The sequence below is a fragment of the Astyanax mexicanus genome, chromosome 8, assembly GCF_023375975.1.
Source record: "Astyanax mexicanus isolate ESR-SI-001 chromosome 8, AstMex3_surface, whole genome shotgun sequence".
Classification (NCBI taxonomy): domain Eukaryota; kingdom Metazoa; phylum Chordata; class Actinopteri; order Characiformes; family Acestrorhamphidae; genus Astyanax; species Astyanax mexicanus.
Window position 1 is genome coordinate 3,396,146 of NC_064415.1, and position 20,743 is coordinate 3,416,888.

Consider the following 20,743-nt stretch of genomic DNA (forward strand, 5'->3'; position numbering starts at 1 on the left):
GGAGCTGCAGCAGGTGAAGGCCACACTCCTGTGTTTCTCCAACAAGAGCTTCCCTCAGACTGGAGGCTGAGCTGGAAGGTGGGTGGAGCAGCTGGAGCTCGGGGGTCACACAGAGAGCATTAAACAGTCGTACAGACGTTTCACAAACAATAAATCTTTATATCTTTAATAACTACTGTTAAGGACAATTATTTAACATTATTACTTCATATTACAATAAATGGGTTTACTTAAATATAATACATTTTTTCGTTAATTTAGTAAATCATTCTCTTAATTTATATATATTTTATATATTTAAAATAATTTAAAATATTGTTAACTTAATGTTATAAATAATTCCTTGGATGTAATGAATATGTTTACTTAAATATAGTAAATCATCCTCTTGATTTAATAAACAGTATTTATCTTAATTTAACAAATAATTCCCTGCGTTTTAATAAATCGATCTGTTAATTTAATGAATAATTCTCTGTTTTAATAAATTGTTCTGTTAATTTAATAAAAAATTCCCTCAGTTTTAATTAAATCGTTACAACAGCTCAGTTCAGTTCTGTTTCCACTCTCCGTTTTGCTGGCGGAATAAATCTTCAGTAGGAACCGAAAATCAGAGCAGCGATTTCAGGCCGGACATATGAGAATCTGGTCGTCGCCGCCGCGATCATTCTGTCCCATAGAAATAAAAAACATTAGCCTTTTTATATAAACTGTGTAAAAACACATTTTTTCCACGTTACAGTTTTAAAAGAGTCGAACAACAGTTTCAGTTCTAATGATCTTGTTTTAATTCATTAGAAATCAGAAGATGAATGAAATTCATTTAATAAATTAAAATCTACAGAAGCTATAGCTGTTTTCTACAGTGAGTTGAAGGCAGTTCATACTGTGGAGGGGAAACAGATACACACTAAGGAAATAAGTACAGATTTGTACTTAAATAAGTATAAAGCTAGTTGTTGGGGCTGTAGCACATATAGGTACAACAGAGTTATTTTTTGTACCCATTTTTTTGTTGAACCAGTAAAGATTATAAAGTTTATAAACATGAATATGTGACAAGAACTTGATGAGCCAAAACTGTCTGGCTTTTTTTAAATTAAAATTGAATAATTCAAATATATATATATATATATTGTTTATTGGTACAGTGATACAGAATACTGAATGCAGCTGTTGGCTTTTTAAATGGTACAAATCTGTTCTTTCTGCTGTTAGTAAAGATTTTAAAGATAAAGTAAAGATATCTGACCCTGTGTGCCTTTAAGTACAAAAAAGTATTTATATCATACCTCTGTTTTTAGTGTGTACCAGTCTTTAACCCCCAATAAAACTTTTACTTTAGACTTGTCAAACTTAAACTAGAGAGAGTATAAAATCTTCATTAATGATTTTATATGATTATTAATATTGTAAGAAAGTTCAGGTGTGAGAATTATTAGTTGAGATTTTCTTATTGACAGGTATGTCCCAAAGCACAAGTAACAGATTCTCCTCAGATTCCTTTTATTTCTGTTTATAAATAAGGGTTAAAATATTGTGTAATTTCTGATGATATTCTGCCAAAACTTCCTCCAACTGGTCCAAAAGTCTGAATAAAAAAAATCAAAACAAGTGTTTTCACACTGCAAATGAACTGGATCATGGTTTATCCAATCTGGACCAAGATCACCTCTTCTGGTAGGATCAGGTTTTGGTCCTTTGGTCTGGATTGTGGTTTACAGTAAGTTTTACACCTGTTATTTTTGATCAGACCAAACAAGATGTTAAAGTACCATTAGAGTTTCATGCAGATAATAAAATAAAAACATAACACTTGAATAAACATTACAATTTATTAAATAATTTATATAGTACACTTTAGAATACATTCATTTTAAAATATATGTTTACAATCTCTTTAATATTTTCTTCTTTAATTTCTTGTATCTTATAATTAAAGGACAGATTTGCCCTGAATAAACTGAATAAACTCTCAGTAACTCTGTAGGTTTTCTTTGTGGACAATATAAAACTAACTTGCTTTACTTCAGTCATTTGGTTTAGTGTAAAAAGACAAACATCCACTAACGGCACAGAAGTTCTGAATGAAGTGCTGATGAAGAAATGCTGACATGGTGTGAACTGGCTGTTTAACTGTGATAAATATGATAAAAGCAGTTTAATAGCCCCTGAAACTTCATACTGATGACTGTTAGGGAACAGGAAGATGCACAGGAGTTACTGTTAGAGTGCCTCTAGTGGTCGATAAGAGCAGGACAGTCCTGTGGTCAGATGCTGCAAAAACAGATATCAGGACAAAATGATCAGACATGAACACACATTTGTGACCTAAATCATCTAAATCTAAAGCTCTTATTCTCTGTCTGACTGAAACACACTGAGCACAGTTCCACACACAAGGTGTTTCAGAACAGCTTCATCAAATTAACTACAGATTAAACCTATAAAACCACACACTCACATACCAAACACTTTACACCCCACACACACTGTAAGGATGGGCACATTTTGTGTCATTTTGTAGTCAAAAATCTAAAGGAACAATAAATCTGATATCCACAATAAAAACAGTCTGAAATGTGTATGAAACACTATACTATAATTAATTTCAAATAAATTATATAAATTAAACGTTAATATCTGCTATATGTTAAATTAAGTATTTAATAAAACTGTATTAAAATGATATAATTTGTTTATTAAGCTGAAGGGTTATTCATGTAGAGGCTGCCTTCTCTACACAGAGTCAATATTGAGTTTTAGAGAGTAAGATATTCTCACTGGACTGAGAAAAGGCTATGAAGTTCATCCTGTGTTTAAACGTTAAACAGGTTCGACTGAAGCTGATAAAACATTCCCAGTGACTGTGATCCACCATAAACCACTCTGCTTCACACAGGCCTGTTTTCACCCTAAACGTCACTAAAACATCAGTCTGATCTTGTTTCTTCTGCATGTTGGACAATCGCCTCCTTCCTTTCTAACAGGAAGTTCTTGGCCAGACTGTCATTTAACCAAGACTCCCAGATACAAGCTATGATAGCTTAGCAACAGGACCCCACCATGGACTCTGTTATAACTCCTAAATCCTCGTTCTGTCTGATCAAAGCCAAACTCAATATTCTACTAATCTACTAAACACAATATTTACATAAACAGGACTCATTATTATTTATAAGACACACACACACAAGGAGAAACAAAGCCATATCTGTACACTTTACTGAATTCCCCAAAACAATACAACCTCACCCAATCTGTATTAAATATATTTTTCACTCCTCATGTAGATCTCTAGATCACTCTCTCAACAACAGGCTGTATTTATAAGAGTTTGCAGGCTGCACTGGACAAGAGCCGAAATCTAAAACACTGTAGATGACCATAAACTCTGTGTGTGTGTGTGTGTGTGTGTAATTCAGTAACTCACCGTAGTTTCTCCAGTTTAAAGTGTGGATCCTTCTGTAGATCAGAGAGCAGCTTCTTTCCTGACTCTCCTGGATTATTGTAACTCAGATCCAGCTCTCTCAGGTGTGAGGGGTTTGATTTCAGAGCTGAAGCTAAAGCAGCACAGCCTTCTTTTGTAATACTGCAGTTATTCAACCTGCAGAGATAAGGAGAGAAAATACAACAGATGAGTGAACAGTTATATTCTCACACTAGAAGTGTACAGAACATCGGATTAAAATCAGACACAAGAACAAAGATCTGAGTTGAAATGAAAAGATGATGCAATGGTCACAACTCAATGCACGCAATAATTAATATAATCCACTATTGTGTGTGTGAGTAAAGTGTATGTGTGTGAGTGTAGCGTGTTTGTGTGTGTGTGATGATCAGTGGTTTACTGTCAAAAAAAGTGTAGTGTGTGTGTGTGTGTCTATCGTGTGTAACAGGTAATAGTAGTATTAGCAGCTTCTTCACTACTCCAAACTTCTATCAAGTTAAAGACAATAAATAAAGCTCTCTGTTACTTTCTTTACAAGAACATTCGCTCCTATAGTGTTACAGAAAATGCTGCGTTCAAACTCATGATCGCTACCATGGAACTAAAAACATTAAAATCAACAGGATTTTACTGAAAGGGGATTTATGATCAGCTACGTTCAGCAAGTTAAATTTTCTTTATTTTCCTGGTCTGGGAACCATGTGTCTCTACATTCAGTGAGATCATGATCTATAGATCAGATATTAAAATCGATGAAGTGCAACATGTCAACATGTGAGTGTTGATGATCTTACTTCAGTTTCTCCAGTTTATAGTGTGGATTCTTCAGTCCAGCAGAGAGCAGCTTCACTCCTGAATCCTGCAGTTCATTATTACTCAGGTTCAGATCTCTCAGAGTTGAGGAGTTTGAGCTGAGAGCTGAGGCCAGAGCTGCACAGCTTTCCTCTGACAGATTACACCCAGCCAGCCTAGGAGAGAAATGATAATGACCAGCTGTTTCAATGTGTGGTACGGGGCCTGCACAGCATCCTGCCATAGGACCCTCCAGCGCATCGTGAGAGTAGCTGAGAAGATCGTTGGCACCTCTCTCCCCTCCCTTCAGGACTTGTACAGCTCCCGCCTCACACGAAAAGCCCTCTGTCTGGCAGGAGATCCCTCCCACCCACTACACAGCTTCTTCAGCCTGCTGCCATCAGGGAGGAGACTGCGGAGTCTCGGGGCAGGGACCAGCAGACTGCGAGACAGCCCCATCCATCAGGCTGTGAGGATGCTGAACTCTCTCCCTGCTCTACCCCCCATCCCAATCCTGCCCCCAGCACACACTCACTCAGCATCCTGACCCCCCACCCCCCCACCAATACAGTACTGAAACTCTGTACTACAATACACAAAGTACTGGAACCTTTCCAATTGGACTTGCAGTACACACCCAATACCTGCACTACTGCTATACTTGCACTGTCAATACACACATTCATTCCCCAAAAACTGTGAACTTTAAGTACTTTACGCACTCATTCACTTTACCAGCCTTAAGCTATATACCATATTTGCACTACTGTTATACGGGTTCTATTTATACTGTCATTCCATCTCAATCACCATCAATATTGCACTATTGTCTTTCGTCTTACTTATGTTTATTGTGTCTTGTTGTTTTGTACATATAGTGTCTCCCACTCTTTTATATTATATATCTTATTTCTTTTTACTTATATTTATTTATCTATTTCTCCCCCACCACTACTGCACCTTGTTTCTGTCTCATGTATGTCTATTTGTGTCCCTGCTGTATTGTACCCATAGTGTCTCACATTCTTTCTTTTATTATATCTATTATCTGTACCTGCTGTAAAATTGGGAAGGAGAGTAACGTAATTTCAATTCTCTGTATGTCCTGTACATATGCAGTATTGACAATAAAACTACTTGACTTGAAAACCATTAGAAACACTGATAAAAAACAATGAACGTAGTATTTGCAAAAAATAAAAAAATAAAAATAAAATAGTTTACTGAGTGTGTTTTTGTGTTGGTACGATCACTTTTAGTGCCTTAGATGAGACACGTGCACACTAGAATATTAATACTTGTACATGTGGAGAGAGTGTTGAGATATGAACTGATATGGGCACACGGTGGTTAGCTCTAAGTTGTAGCCTGTATGTCCTGCCTGCTGTTTTATCCTGGATTGTGAGGGATGAACTGTGGGTGCTCAGCAGCCCAATAAATGTTCTCCATTACCCATCTGTGTTTTTCCCAATGGAGGACAGGACAAGTAACTATCCTCCCACTAGCGTCTCTCCCCCCATGGAGCATTCACCCACCGGCCCAGCCATTACACTACACATCCAAAAGTGTTCATTTTTGTGGACGTGCAAAACCACAATGCACCAAACAGACGCAAGAAACACAAGGCAGATATCATGCACACGCAAACACATAGTTAACAGCAAATTCTAACTGGGAAGGACTCCTGTTTATGTACTGATTTGTGAGTCACACATTCTGTCACACATATGTCCTACTCCTCCCCCTGTCTAAAGACTATTTTTGTCTGTGCTGTTAGTGAGTTAGTTAGAGTCTGTGGTGAGAGTTGGGGCTGGGCTAAGGCCCAGTAAAGGCCAGTGTCGGCTGAGGAGTCGGTAGGAAGTGAGGCAGTTGGGGAGATCACTCTGTATTGTTACGTCGTAAATGTGTAATGTATGTGCTGATTTTATACTCTGATGTTTTTCAGGTAACTCCCATGCAGTCAGGTGATCTGAAGGGGCAGGTCAGCTGACCTCACATAGGCCTGTGGATTGACTGCCATTTGGATGATGTCTTCTATATATCAGACATTCACACAGAGCAAGTGGCTCATGGTTTTCCCCATCACCATGTGGTCCATGGCAGACTGAATTTCTTTGTTTGTGAATACTCTTTGTACTATTCTGAGCTATAGGCCTACAGACTGGGCCTACTTTCTGTAAAAGCCTTACTTAAACTAGTTCTGGTAGTATTTGTACTTTACACTAACCTTCACACATGTAGGGATGGGTGCCATTTATTTTGTTATCTTTTTTCTCCTGTTTCTGTAGGTAAAGTTATTTTCTGTGTCTTTTTTATTTTACTTTTCTGAGTCTTTTTTCGTTTCCAGGTAAGGTAGCTGGGGCTGGGTTAAGATTTGTTTTGTTTGTTATTTTGGCATTAAGCTCACCCTGAAGTCATTGTGAAGTTTTTTTTTTGTGTGTATTTAAGTGGTTGCTTTCAATCTTAATACATAATTTTTTTAAATATCTCTCAGCCTGGTCTGTGTGGTCTTTCTGTTATGTTGTTGCCTCCTTAATCCCTAGACATGATTTTGATTAGTTGGGAGTTTTCCCTGTAAAATAAAAACTGGGTCAAAACAGTATTCTGATCACTTTAGAGAAAATCTAAATATCTGGTTAGGAACATTGAGGTTGCATCAAAAAGTTTATTTTTAATGTAAATAATTAAGTACATCATTACAGTTACATGGGTTGTAAAACATTACATATGTCATGGGTGTGGGTGGGGTCAAAATGACTATAAATAAGAAAGAAAATTTCCTGTTTGAACAAAAGAAACGAGAGCCTTGCGCTGGAGAGTGCATAAGACTGCAGCTCCTCTGATGAAAGCAGTGAGGACAGCGAGGAAGAGCACCTTTATTTCATTTTGTTTTTGTAATATCTAGTCTATTTACCTTATTTCATATTTCAAGAAAATAGAAAAACAATAGAAAATGTATCCCTATCTAAGTGGTTATGGATTTTCTTAAGTATTGTTTTTTTCCATACAGTGCTCATGATGGAATACATTTAGTTGTTTCTTTTTTTTCATGGTTCCAAAATAGTTTTTTTTACCATAGCTAATGTAGCTCTTAATGTTCTAATCATTCAAAAATGTGTTTAATGAAGTAATTCTTGTAAATAATGTTATTTATAATGTAAAGGAAAACAGGTCTTATTTATCTATAGGGGAGTAATTCGAGTTACTCGATTTAAAAAATTGTTTGAGTAATTTTCAGATCATTTATTTAATTAAAAAACTCAGCGCGGGGTAATTTGCACTTTTAATGTGACAACACGCTTAGCGTTACGTCACCCGCACACAGGAAGAAGGAGGAGGAGGCGGCGAAGGTTTTTAGTTTAGAAGAGGGTATTTTAAAGCAGCACAGGGAAAAAGCGACAACTTACGAGGAAAAAGTGCAAAAATAATGCAGCATTTTATTAATACTGTCTAATGTGTGGTTAGTTCATAAAAACAGACAATTCTGGACTTAATACAGACTTTATGTAAGTTAACACAGCGCTGAGGAGTTTATAAACAAATACATGATGAACTGGCAACATCTCTGTTGTTCAGAAGCTAAGATGCACAACATAATGCAAATGTTTATGCCTTATTGATTAATTCCCTAAAGTTTTGATCCTTAAAAGAAATCCTTGTTGAAAATAATTTAAGTAAATAATAAAATAAAATTATTTATTAAAGTACAAATTATTAAATTATTATTATTCCGTTATTTATTTCTATTTGTGTTTGCAGTTTGGAAATGTATATTTTGAATTTAAAAATATAACTTATCTAAAAAAGGAAATCAATTGATCATTCATTACTAAGTGAAATGTCTTGTTTTCTCTTGTGTATTTTTAATTACTTTTTAAGCAAACAAATATGTTTTATCCAATTACTCGATTAATCGAATAGATTTTTCAGTAGAATACTCGATTACTAAAATAATCGATAGCTGCAGCCCTATTTATCTATTTTACTGAAGCATTCTAGCAAAAACAGAACAAAACCACTAAAACCACCAGTGCACATTTTACTGAGATTAAAAGCTTAATCATATCATTATATTAAATAAAAACTACATCATTTGGAGAAATGTAGAGTGTGATTTTCAGTCGCAGTGTACAGAGGATTTTCTCGTCATAAGGATCTTTCTCTATAAATGATTCTGGTGAAGTTTGCTAAGTGGGTTGTTGTGCTGTTACACTGGCAGCAATAGGACTATAGCAGACAGACTCTCAAACCACTTCTGTGATTAGTTTTCTATTTTTTCCAAATGGCAACTGTTTTCAACATCTGTCTTTTCAAAGCCAAAACACCTACAGATAAATGAAGATTATCTAAATCTAGTAATTAGAACTAACAATTTAGATTATGAGACTGTTGCTGTCGATATATTTTCTTTTTTAAGTTTGTTATATTCTTAAAACAAAAATAATAAATAAAAAAATATATTGCGTGTCTGTGTCTCTGTGTGTGCATGTGTGCTTGTGCGTGTGTGGTGATCTTACTGCAGTTTCTCCAGTTTACAGTGTGGATTCTTCAGTCCAGCAGAGAGCAGCTTCACTCCTGAATCCTGCAGTTTATTATAACTCAGGATCAGTTCTCTCAGAGTTGAGTTTGAGATGAGAGCTGAGGCCAGAGCTGCACAGCTTTTCTCTGATAGATTACAATCCCACAACCTGAGAGAGAAATGATAATCCATTAGAAACACTGATAATTAAACACACACACACACACACTTATCTTATGGAGGATGTGTATGAAGTATATTTGCGCGACAATTTATTCGAGTAGAGCTTCACATTTCTGTTTCTTTATTAAAGTTGTTCATATATGTATATATATATATATATATATAATGTAATGTGTCTTTATTGTTTCCAACAGTTAAAATACGAATATTATAAGATTTGTCTGTGGAGTAAAGTGAGGGAAGCTGAACATGTTTAATAGAACATTTTTACACACAGTGCTGCATCTATGTATTTAGATTTATATTCAGCTGTTTTTTTCTTCTTCACGTATGTAAATCTCTCAGAAAAAATACTGAATATATATATATATATATATATATATATATATATATATTTGTCAATAATATATGAACTGTTTCTTATTAATAATCAGAATGATAACTTACTTAAAAAAAAGTCTTAGAAATTTACCTAAAACTGAAGCATTTCAAATACCCCAAAAACACTGAAATTTCAGGTGCATCTCACTGAGATCCTAAAGGTAAATGTTGTGATACTGAAAGTAAATGTGGTGTTTTTGACTCTGAGACATTTTAACGTATTCTGCAGCAGATTTCTGCAGGTTGTGATACTGAAAGTATTCTTCATATTACTCACAGTAGTTTGAGTATAGATGTGACAGCATGGTCTATATCCTCTTATGGAGGATGTGTAGTAAGTATATTTTGAGATAATTATGCGTTATTCCAGTAGAGCTTCAAGTTTCTGTATCCAATATATAATGCGTCTCTATTGTGTAGAAAAGTTCATGTACGGATGTTATAAGATTATTTAGATTATTCAGTAGATTAAAGTGAGTGAAGCTGAACATCTTTAAGAGTGCATTTTCCTCCCTTCGTCAAAACATTACATTAAAAATGTAAAAGTTAATAAAAGTCTTATATTGTAATGGCTCGCTCTCGTTATTAATATATTAACTGTTGCTCATTAATAATATTAATGGTTACAATTTTGAAAAGGGTCTCATTAATTTACATAAAACTGAAATATTTCAGTAAAAACAACTTAAAAAGAATCAAATCACAAGTACATATATTACTGACATCAAAATGTAGATATACTAGATTTACAGACTGTAGTTTTTTGATCACCCAACGTGTCAAAAGTGTTTAAGTGTTAATTTTTGTGGACGTGCAAAACCAAACAGACACTGGAAACACAAGGCAGACATTGTACACATGCAAACACATAGTTAACAGCAAGTATATTCCTACCTCAAATAAAAGTAGAAATTTACACCTACTTTATATTTATGTTCCTTACGTAGATTGTGTAGAAGAAGTTGATTTTGTTTTGTGTAATTCATTTATTAATAATTAACTGATTGATTTAATCTGTGTATGTCAGCATTAAGTACAGCATTACAGATACATGGGTTGTAAAATATTACATATTTCATTGGTTGGGGGGGTAGTTTAAATTTACTATGAATAGGAAATCACTATATTTCCTGTTTGAACAAAAGAAATGAGAGCCTTGAGCTGGGGACTACAGAAGACTGCAGCTCCTCTGATGAAAGCAGTGAGGAAAGTGAGGAAGAGCACCTTTATTTCAAAAAATGATTTGATCATAAGGAGGATTCTTAACTATGAGTAAGGGAAATTAATTTGCCTTTTTAAAATGTTTTTTTAAATGATTAACATGAATGGTGCAGTTTTTAGTACATCAAGATTCAGGTTTCAGTGTTTATTTATCATTTCCACAACATGTCAGGACATATGAGCATTGAAATGCTTAAGGGGAGGCTTAGATACTAAATCTTTACGTTTACATTAATATACAGCCCTAAATATACTAAATAAAATAGAACAATACACTAAATATACAGCAATACACAGAGCTAAATACACAGAATAAAACAAAGGACATACAAGTACTCAAATATAAAAATATGTGCTAGTTATTTCAGTAGAATATTTCAGCACTGCAGGTTTTGATACTGAAAGTGTTGAGCTATCCTCTTATTTTATGTATTTTTTTCTTAACACAGTGTTATGTATTTTAAATACTTGAAGCTACGTGCCACTGTTTTTGTAATAATAATATTTTGTCTTGTTTTTTGTCACCCCTATGCTATTTACATAATTTCTTTCATATTTTGAGAACAGCAATACAAATTCTAAGCCATCACTAAGTTGAGTTGTTCCGGATGTTCTGGAGTATTGATTTTTCTCATTAAGTGCTAATGATGAAATACACTTAATTAATTAGTACATATAATTTTTTTATTGTTAGAATATAGTTTTTACTGTAGCTAATGTAACTCTCAGAAATAAAATGTAAGGTGTCACTGCTTAAATCACTAAGATGGTACTCAGGGGTCCATCTTCAGTACCGTTACTCAGTACATAAATGTACTGAGGGATCAGTGAAACTGATAGAAATATGTTGATTTTATATTGTCTAAGGTTTTGTTGATAATTATAATCATATAATGTTTTGCATCCTTCAAAAATGTGTTTAATAAAGTCTTATATTGGTCAAGGCTTTTATTGTCATTACATCTGAGTACAGGTACACAGTGTGATGAAATTACGTTCCTCCGGAACCATGGTGCAACATAGAACCACAAGCAATAGACAACATAAAGTGCAGGAGTGACGACAGTGCAACATAAAATTATAAAATTATAACACTAAATAACAATAAATACAATAAATACAAAAGACGAGACAATTTAAAGACAGGACAGTGCAGTACCGATACGGTATAATAAAGTGTATAGTGGGGATAAGGTGCAGAGATGTGTGACATACTGTAACATATAGAACATATATAATCACAGCAGTTACTGAGGTAGAGTTTATAGTTTTTAAGAGTGCAGCAAATAAAGTCATGTCAGCTTCTGTGTGCTGACTGGGTGTGTGTGGGGGTGAAGTTCAGTTCTTTGTGAGTGTAAAGGGGGGGGGGGGGGTGTACAGTTTAGTTTTGTGTGAGTGTGTTGGGTGAGTGGTGGGTGGGGTGGGGGTTCAGTTCTGTCTCTGTGCGTTGAGAAGTCTGACTGCCTGGTGGATGAAGCTGTTGCAGAGTCTAGTAGTGGAGGCTCGAATGCTCCTGTACCTTCTGCCGGTTCGGCATCAGCGAACTTGATGTGGTTTGAGCTGTACTTTTGAGTCAGCAGAGTGAACAGCAGTGGGCTGAGCACACAGCCCTGGGGGGCGCCGGTGCTCAGTATGGTGGTGCTGGAGGTGTTGTTTCCAATCCTGACTGATTGTGGACTCTCAGTCAGGAAGTCTAAAACCCAGAGGGAGGAGTTCAGGCCCAGCAAGCTCAGTTTTCCGATCAGATGCTGAGGGATGATGGTGTTGAATGCTGAACTGAAGTCAATGAACAGCATTCGAACATAGCAGTCTTTGTTGTCCAGGTGGGTGAGAGCCAGGTGGAGAGCAGTAGAGATGGCATCGTCTGTTGATCTGTTTGGATGATACGCAAACTGCAGTGGTTTTTGATGTGCCTCATGACCAGCTTCTCAAAGCACTTCATGATGATGGGAGTAAGTGCAATGGGACGGTAGTCATTAAGGCAGGACACTTGAGCACTCTTGAAGCACGTCGGCACGATTGCAGTACTCAGAGAAATGTTGAAAATGTCCGTGAGAACATCCGTGAGTTGTTCTGCACATCCTCTGAGCACTCTGCCAGGTATGCTGTCTGGTCCTGGGGCTTTCCGTGGGTTGACTCTGAGTAGAGTTTTCCGCACATCAGCTGAGGACAGGCAAAGTACCTGATCGTTTGGAGGAGGTGTAGTCTTCCTTGCTGTCGTGTAGTTCTGTGCTTCGAACCTTGCGTAGAAGGAGTTCAGTGCATCTGGAAGGGAGGCATCACTGTTACAAGCAGGGGGGGTGACTTGTAGTTGGTGATGGTCTGGATGCCCTGCCACATGCGCCGAGTGTCAGTAGTGTCCTGGAAGTGGGCGTGGATTTTCTTTGCGTAGGTGCGCTTTGCCTCTCTGATCCCCCGGGAGAGCTTGGCTCTAGCTGTTCGGAGGCCAGCCCTGTCCCCTGACTTAAAGGCCTTGTCTCGGGATCTCAGCAGCACACGCACCTCTGCAGTCATCCACGGCTTCTGGTTGGGGCGGGATGTGATGGTTTTGGAGACAGTAACATCCTCAATGCAGTCTGTGTCTGTGTACTTCTCCAGGCTGATGGAGTCATCAGAGGTAGCAGCTTCTCTGAACATGTCCCAGTCAGTGTGCTCAAAACAGTCCTGAAGAGCAGAGATGGCTCCTGGAGGCCAGGTTGTAACTTGCTTCTTCTCTGATTTGGCACGTCTGATGAGCTGTCTGTATGCTGGGATGAGCATGACAGTGATATGATCAGAGTAGCCGTAGTGGGGGCGGGGCTCTGCTCTGTACGAACCGGGAATGTTAGTATACACACAATCGAGCAGGTTAGCTCCACGGGTTGGAAAATCCACATGTTGGTGAAAGCTGGGCAGCAGAGCCTTCAGATTACTGTGATTGAAATCACCAGCAACAATAAACAGTCCGTCGGGGTGTGAGTTCTGGAGTTTGGAGATAACAGTGTACAGTTCTTGCAGAGCATTAGCATTAGCACCGTTAGCATTAGCATTAGCACTGGGTGCTACATACACTGCTATTATGTACACGCTGCTAAGCTCTCTGGCAGCGTTGTTACACCATGCTGTGTTGATGTAAACACACACCCCACCTCCACGTACTTTGCCCGAGAGGCCGGCGTCGCGGTCCGCGCGGTAGCTTAGCATGCCACTCACCTCAATCGCGGAGTCCGGGATGGAGTCCGTTAACCACGTCTCCGTGAAAACGAACACACAGCAGTCTCTGATGTCCGCTGGAGCCGGAGATAGTCGATCTTGTTCGGCAGGGAGCAAACGTTGGAGAGAAGGAGAGATGGAACCGCTGGCCGGCTGGAGTTAGCCATTAGCTTAGCGCGGACTCCGGCTCTCTTACCACGCTTTCGGCTCCTCGCGCAACGCTTGCGGAGAGACCTCTTCCGGCTAGCAGGCTCAGGAAACGCCGCGGATCTTAGCAGGCCTAGCGCGCGTAGCTCCACTCGTAGACCGTATGTAAGTACAGATTTTTGTTGATTTTGCAGGTCTAGCAGGGTCTGTCGGTCGTAAGTTGTTCCCATAGCGAACTTTTGCATGATTGCGAGTTCAGATCGGATTATTTACACAGAAAAACAAACAAAAGCACAGTTTTTTGCTTCGGGAGTAGCCGCTGCGACTGCTCGCGCCGCCGACAGGAAGTAGACATTTTTTACAAGTTCACTCTTGTAAATAAAACTGTAGCTTATAAATAATAAAAATGGAAACATACTGGATGAAAACAGGTCTTATTTATCTATTTAACTGAAGCAGTCTAGCAAAAACAGTACAAGACCACTAAAACCAATAGTGTACATTATACTGAGATCAAAAACCTCATTATATTAAATAAAAACTGTAGAATTTGGAGAAATGTAGAGTGTGCGTTTCAGTCACAGTGTACAGAGGCTTTCTTGTCATAAGGAACTTTCTCTATAAATGATTCTGATGAAGTTTGTGTACGTATGCTGTGTGGGTGTGTGTGTGCGCACGTGTGTGTGTGTGTGTGTGTGTGTGTGTGTGTGTGTGTGCACATGTGTGTGTGTGTTTGTGTGAGAGAGAGAGAAAGTGTAAGTGATGATCTTACCACAGTTTCTCCAGTTTACAGTTTGGATTTTCCAGTCCAGCAGAGAGCAGCTTCACTCCTGAGTCCTGCAGTTTATTTTCACTCAGGTCCACTTCTCTCAAAGTTGAGGAGTTTGAGCTGAGAGCTGAGGCCAGAACTGCACAGCTTTCCTCTGATAGATTACACTCAACCAGCCTGAGAGAGAAATGATAATCCATTAGAAACACTGATAATTAAACACACACACACACACACACACACACACACACACACATACAAACACATGTACACACACACACACATACATACTCATACACACACTTATCTTTAGGAGCATGTGCATAAAGTATATTTTCAAGATAATTATGCTTTATTCCATGAGAGCTTCACATTTCTTTTTCTTTATTAAAGTTGTTCATATATATATTATGTAATATGTGTCTTTATTGTTTCGAACACTTAAAATAAGAATTTTATAAGATTTTTCTGTGGAGTAAAGTGAGTAAAGCTGTACATGTTTAATAGAACATTTTCACACACAGTGCTGCATCTATGTATTTAGATTTATATTCAGCTATTTTTTAGAGTTTTTAAGAGTGTTTGAGAGTACATTTAACTCCCTTCATTAAAACATTACATTAAAAACATAAGTTAATAAAAGTCTTTTATTGTAATGTCTCACTCTTGTTATTAATATTTTAACTGTTGCTCATTAATAATATTAATGGTTACAATTTTGAAAAGGGTCTCATTATTTAACATAAAACTGAAACATTTCAGTAAAAACATAAAAAGAATGAAATCACAAGTGCATATAATACTGACATTAAAAGGTAGATATACTAGATATTAATTTACAGACTGTAGTTTTTTTGATCATCCAACATGTAAAAAAAGTGTTGATTTTTGCAGACGTGCAAAATTAACACACCAAACAGACGCAGGAAATACAAGGCAGACATCATGCACACACAAGTGCATAGTTAACAGCAAGTATATACCTACCCTAAATAAATGTAGAAAATTAGACCTACTTTATATTTATGTTCCTTACGTAGATTGTGTAGAAGAAGTTTATTTTTCAGTATAATAATTTATCTGTGTATATCAGCATTAAGTACAGCATTACACAAACATGGGTTGTAAAATATTACACATTTCATTGGTTAGGGGGGTAGTTTTAAAAGACTACAAATAAGAAATAAAATTGCCACGTGTTTTTAAATGATTAATGTGAATGGTGCAGTTTAGAACATCAAGTTTCAGGTTTTAGTGTTTATTTATTATTTCCACAACATGTCAGGACATATGAGCATTGAAATGCTTGAGGGGAGGCTTAGATACTAAATCTTTTAATTTACAATAATATACAGCCCTAAATATACTAAATAAAATAGAACAATACACTAAATATTAGGGGTGTCACGATTCTCTAAATCCTCGATTCGATTTTATTTCCCATTTTAGGGTCATGATTCGATTCGATTCACGATTTTCTTTTTTCTTTTTTTACAGCAGAGAGGCCTATGCCAGTTTTAGATAAGTCTATGGTCAGTCACTGGTTTGATTCATCAAATTTACAATATCTTATTTCAAAAGGTGGGCTTGATATAAGTGATGCAATGTGATACAAGTGATCTGTAATACACCACGTTAGGCACTAGTGGTCAAATTTAAATAATTTAATTAAGATATATATGTAATGACATCTAGTAGCTTTTTTGGTAGCAGCAGTGTGCACTATTAAAACAGCAATGTGCAACATAAAATAAATACTAAAACAATACAGGAACAGTCATGTACAAAATAATAGAACAATTAGAGCCTTAACAAACTGAACTCTATCACTCTCATCACTCTCATCACTAAGTTGAGTTGTTCTGGATTTTCTGAAGTATTGATTTTTCCATTAAGTGCTAATGATGAAAAACATTTAATGAATTAGTATATATTTTTTAATTGTTTGAATATAGTTTTTACTGTAGCTAATGTAACTCTCAAAAATAAAATGTTGGTGTGGTAACGCTTAAATCACTAAGATGGTACTCAGGGGTCCATCTTCAGTACCGTTACTCAGAGTACATAAATGTACTGAGGGATCTATGAAACTGATGAAAATATGTTGATGTAATATTTTCTACGATTTCGTTGCTAATTATAATCATACAATGTTTTGCATCCTTCAAAAATGTGTTTAATAAAGTCTTATATTGGACAAGTTCACTCTTGTAAATAAAACTGTTGCTTATAAATAATAAAAATGGAAACATACTGAATGAAAACAGGTCTTATTTATCTATTGTAAGTGTTTGCACGTGTGTGTGTGTGAGAGAGAGAGAGAGAGTGTGTTTGTGTTTGTCTGTGTGAGTGTGTGTGAGAGTGTGTAAGTGATGATCTTACTCCAGTGTCTCCAGTTTACAGTGTGGATTCTCCAGTCCAGCAGAGAGCAGCTTCACTCCTGAATCCTGCAGTTTATTTTTGCTCAGGTTCAGATCTCTTAGAGTTGAGGAGTTTGAGCTGAGAGCTGTGGCCAGAGCTGCACAGCTTTTCTCTGATAGATTACACTCAACCAGCCTGAGAGAGAAATGATAATCTATTAGAAACACTGACATTTAAACACACAGACACACACACACCCCACCACACACACACACACACGTGTGTGTACACAGGCGCACACACAAACACACATGTTTTTGAGATAATTATGCTTTATTCCAGGGAGCTTCTAGTATGCGTCTCTGTTATGAATGAATGCTATGTAAGCCGTTTTTTGTGAAAAAAAAAAAATGCTTTCGAGTCCCACACTGGGACAAACATAGCCGAAGTTTTGCAAGCAGCTGTCACGGAGTGGAAGACCAAACAATTGCATTGCCATCGTCACTGATAATGCACGTAACATGGATGTCGCTGCACGCGAAGCAGGATTGGAGCCGCACATAAAGTGCTTTGCCCATACTATAAACCTGGCTACACAGGCTGGCCTCAGTGTAGCGCGCGTCGCTCGTTTGCTTGGGCGGGTGAGACGTGTGGCTGCTTTTTTTCATCGGAGTTCAACAGCTACCACGGTGTTAATGTCAAAACAAAAACTGCTACAACTGCCACAACACAAGTTAATCATGGACGTGACCACGCGATGGGACAGCACCTTGGATATGCTGGATCGTTATTTGGAGCAGCAAGCCGCTATTGCAGCAGCTCTAACCAGCCCAGAGATCAGACAAAATGCCAGAAGCATCGACACTCTCGACAGCTCAGATTTCAGTGACGCCGAAGAACTTGTGAAGCTGCTGTATCCATTGAAGACAGCCACCACTGTCCTGTGTGAGGAGAATAGTCCAACAGTGTCCCTCATCGTTCCACTGAAGAACATGATTGAACAGAGCATGGCACCAAATGATGACGACTCCAGCGCTGTGGCCAACGCGAAGAGGGCAATCCTCAGTAATATGTCAGACAGATATAGTGGGGATGCATACAACTTTCTGCTGGAGTGTACAGCGCTGGACCCAAGGTTCCGGACCCTACCACAATTAGACCATAAGCAGCGCAATGCTGTTTTCATGAGGGTACATCAGAAGACAAAACAGCTGCACCAAAATAAGGTATATGTCACTTTAAATAGCTTTTTTGCTATTGTATGTGTAACAATATTTCCAATAATGTTTGTGTGTGTGTGGCCTAAACTTAAGCTTAATACCAATGTTTCTGCATTTTAAAGACTGCTGCAGATGACAGGACAGAAGAGGCAACCATCAGTAGAGCTCACTATCCCGCACATGTGGGAGATGATTCAGAATTGTCAGAGCCTGCATCAAAAAAGACTGCACTTGAAAATCTGCTAGGGGACTCTTTCTCTTCAGAGACAGAACAGTCAAACAGGTCACAGATTGAGGGAGAAATTGAACAGTACAGAAGAGAGGCCTCTATCCCACTCAGAAGCTGCCCTCTGAAGTGGTGGAAAGAAAACTGCTCTCAGTATCCTTTGTTGTCTCAACTTGCCAAAGCATATCTCTCAATCCCTGCTACCTCTGTCCCAAATGAGCGTGTCTTTTCAACTTCAGGAGACATAGTTAGTGCCCAAAGGTCTCAACTGCTTCCAGAAAATGTAGACATGCTGATATTCTTGAAAAAGAACATGACTGTTTCATAGGTAGTACAAATCCCTTAGCTCTGTACTGTATTAGAAAAAGAATCTGTCTCTGTTTGCACATAGTCTTAATATGACTGGTTATGTTTGTACATAGTTAAGTTACAAGGGACTCAGGAGAAAAAAAAGAAACCATAGGTTTAATATGACTGGTTGTGGTTTGCACTTATTGTTTGCAGTATTTAGGGCCTATAAAAGTTATTTTTTATTCATATTGTTTCTATTTTTATAGACTAAATTTGTGAGAGAAACCAGTCTGTTGAGTTTGTGTTATATAATTGTGTCATTTTTGTAGTGTTTTTTTTTTTACATATTTAAAAATCTCGTCTCGTCTCGTTCTCGTGAACCCAGTATCATGTCTTGTCTCGTCTCGTGAGATGAGTGTCTCGTCACACCCCTACTATTTAGCTACACACAGCTCTGCAAGACAAGTGCGTAATGCGGAGTGGAGGAGCGCATGTGTGAGTTCGGGTCGAGAATTGGGTCAGGCTGGGGCTGATAATCTAAACTCTGCTGTGGAAGCTTGAATAATGCGCTGAAAATCATTTATTTTTATTTTTGCAAATCCTGAAAACATCGAGAATAGAAAGCCTATAGGCAGTATACTGCCTGCTGACCGGCGTCAGAAAGCGGAGACGCCTCTGTTTACCAGCCGTAACTATAAAATAAAATATACTTAAAATGTGCACAATAACTATTAGTTACTAGCTACATTTTTTCTGACATTTATAAGGATTTATATTTATGCTTTCTACACGGACATACTCCTAGATTAACATAGCAGATGTTTTGCCATTTGAGAATTAGACAGATACACCTGATGCTTATTCTCACTCATTCTCTCTCATAACGTGAAAGTGCAGTTTAGTGACAGTGCCACAGTAATAAGATAAAAAGATGCAAGGACAATTTAAACAAACAGAACAATTATTTAAAACAATAAACTTAGGTTCCTTACTGTATTCAATCTTTTTGCAACATAGTGACAGGGCCACAATAATGAATGGCTAATTTCTAGCATGGTTAACTAATCCGGAATTCATTTCTAAAAGGAAGACATTGTTAAAACTGGAAAACACTCATCAATGTAACATAGCCACAAGGTCAAGAGTGGAACGTTAGATATAATGATGTACAAAAAATTATGCCTTTTAACTGTACCGCGGAGTTCACCTACTGTCGCGCGGAGCTTTTTAACTGTACCGCGGAGTTCACCTACTGTCGCGCGGAGCTTTTTAATTGTACCGCGGAGTTCACCTACTGTCTCGCAAAGCTTTTTAACTGTACCGCGGAGCTCACCTACTGTCGCGCGGAGCTTTTTAACTGCACCGCGGAGTTCACCTACTGTCGCACGGAGCTTTTTAACTGTACCGCGGAGTTCACCTACTGTCGCGCGGAACTTTTTAACTGTACCGCGGAGTTCACCTACTGTCGCACGGACCTTTTTAATTGTACCGCAGAGTTCACCTACTGTCTCGCGAAGCTTTTTAACTGTACCGCGGAGCTCACCTACTGTCGCGCGGAGCTATTTAACTGTACCGCGGAGTTTACCTACTGTTGCGCGGAGCTTTTTAACTGTACCTCGTAGCTCACCTACTGTCGCGCGTCACCTTTTTTTTCTCCTGGCAGTTGTTTCTCCCGGCCGTGGACGGTAACCAGTGGAACTTGTAGTTCTTTGGGCTAGAGATAACTGCTCTAGGGTGATACCCACTTTTACTTCACCTGGTTTTCTTTCAAAGCGAGTCACATGAGTCCAGGCTGAGTTCCCAAGCACTTCTTTCATTTATTAGCAGTTCTAAGCATCCAAACATAAACGTAGCTAGCATTCAGAGAACAGAGGGGAGAGCCGTGGATGTTAACTAGGCTAACACGAGGCGGAGAGAATCAGAGAGAGAAGCAGCAGCGACCTAACCCTAATTTGCTCCTAATCACACACTGCCGCTGCCTCCGCCAAAC

At 37.9% G+C, this 20,743-nt stretch overlaps 1 protein-coding gene across 4 annotated transcripts in view; it reads right to left on the reverse strand.

Annotated features, from left to right (window-relative positions):
• Nucleotides 1–1,908: 1,908 nt before the first annotated feature.
• Nucleotides 1,909–20,743, reverse strand: part of LOC103026509 (NACHT, LRR and PYD domains-containing protein 3-like) — a 59,155-nt gene continuing 40,320 nt past the window's right edge. For 3 of the 4 annotated variants that reach the window (XM_049483088.1, XM_049483089.1, XM_022686847.2), the window contains 6 exons: nucleotides 17,038–17,211; nucleotides 14,659–14,832; nucleotides 8,761–8,931; nucleotides 4,246–4,419; nucleotides 3,434–3,607; nucleotides 1,909–2,277 (listed from right to left, as the gene is read on the reverse strand). In XM_049483088.1, the coding sequence (XP_049339045.1) occupies nucleotides 2,271–2,277; nucleotides 3,434–3,607; nucleotides 4,246–4,419; nucleotides 8,761–8,931; nucleotides 14,659–14,832; nucleotides 17,038–17,211 (874 nt within the window). In that variant the 3' untranslated portion in view covers nucleotides 1,909–2,270. The remainder of the gene's footprint in view (nucleotides 2,278–3,433; nucleotides 3,608–4,245; nucleotides 4,420–8,760; nucleotides 8,932–14,658; nucleotides 14,833–17,037; nucleotides 17,212–20,743) is intronic. The other variant, XM_049483092.1, reaches the window with a different exon arrangement.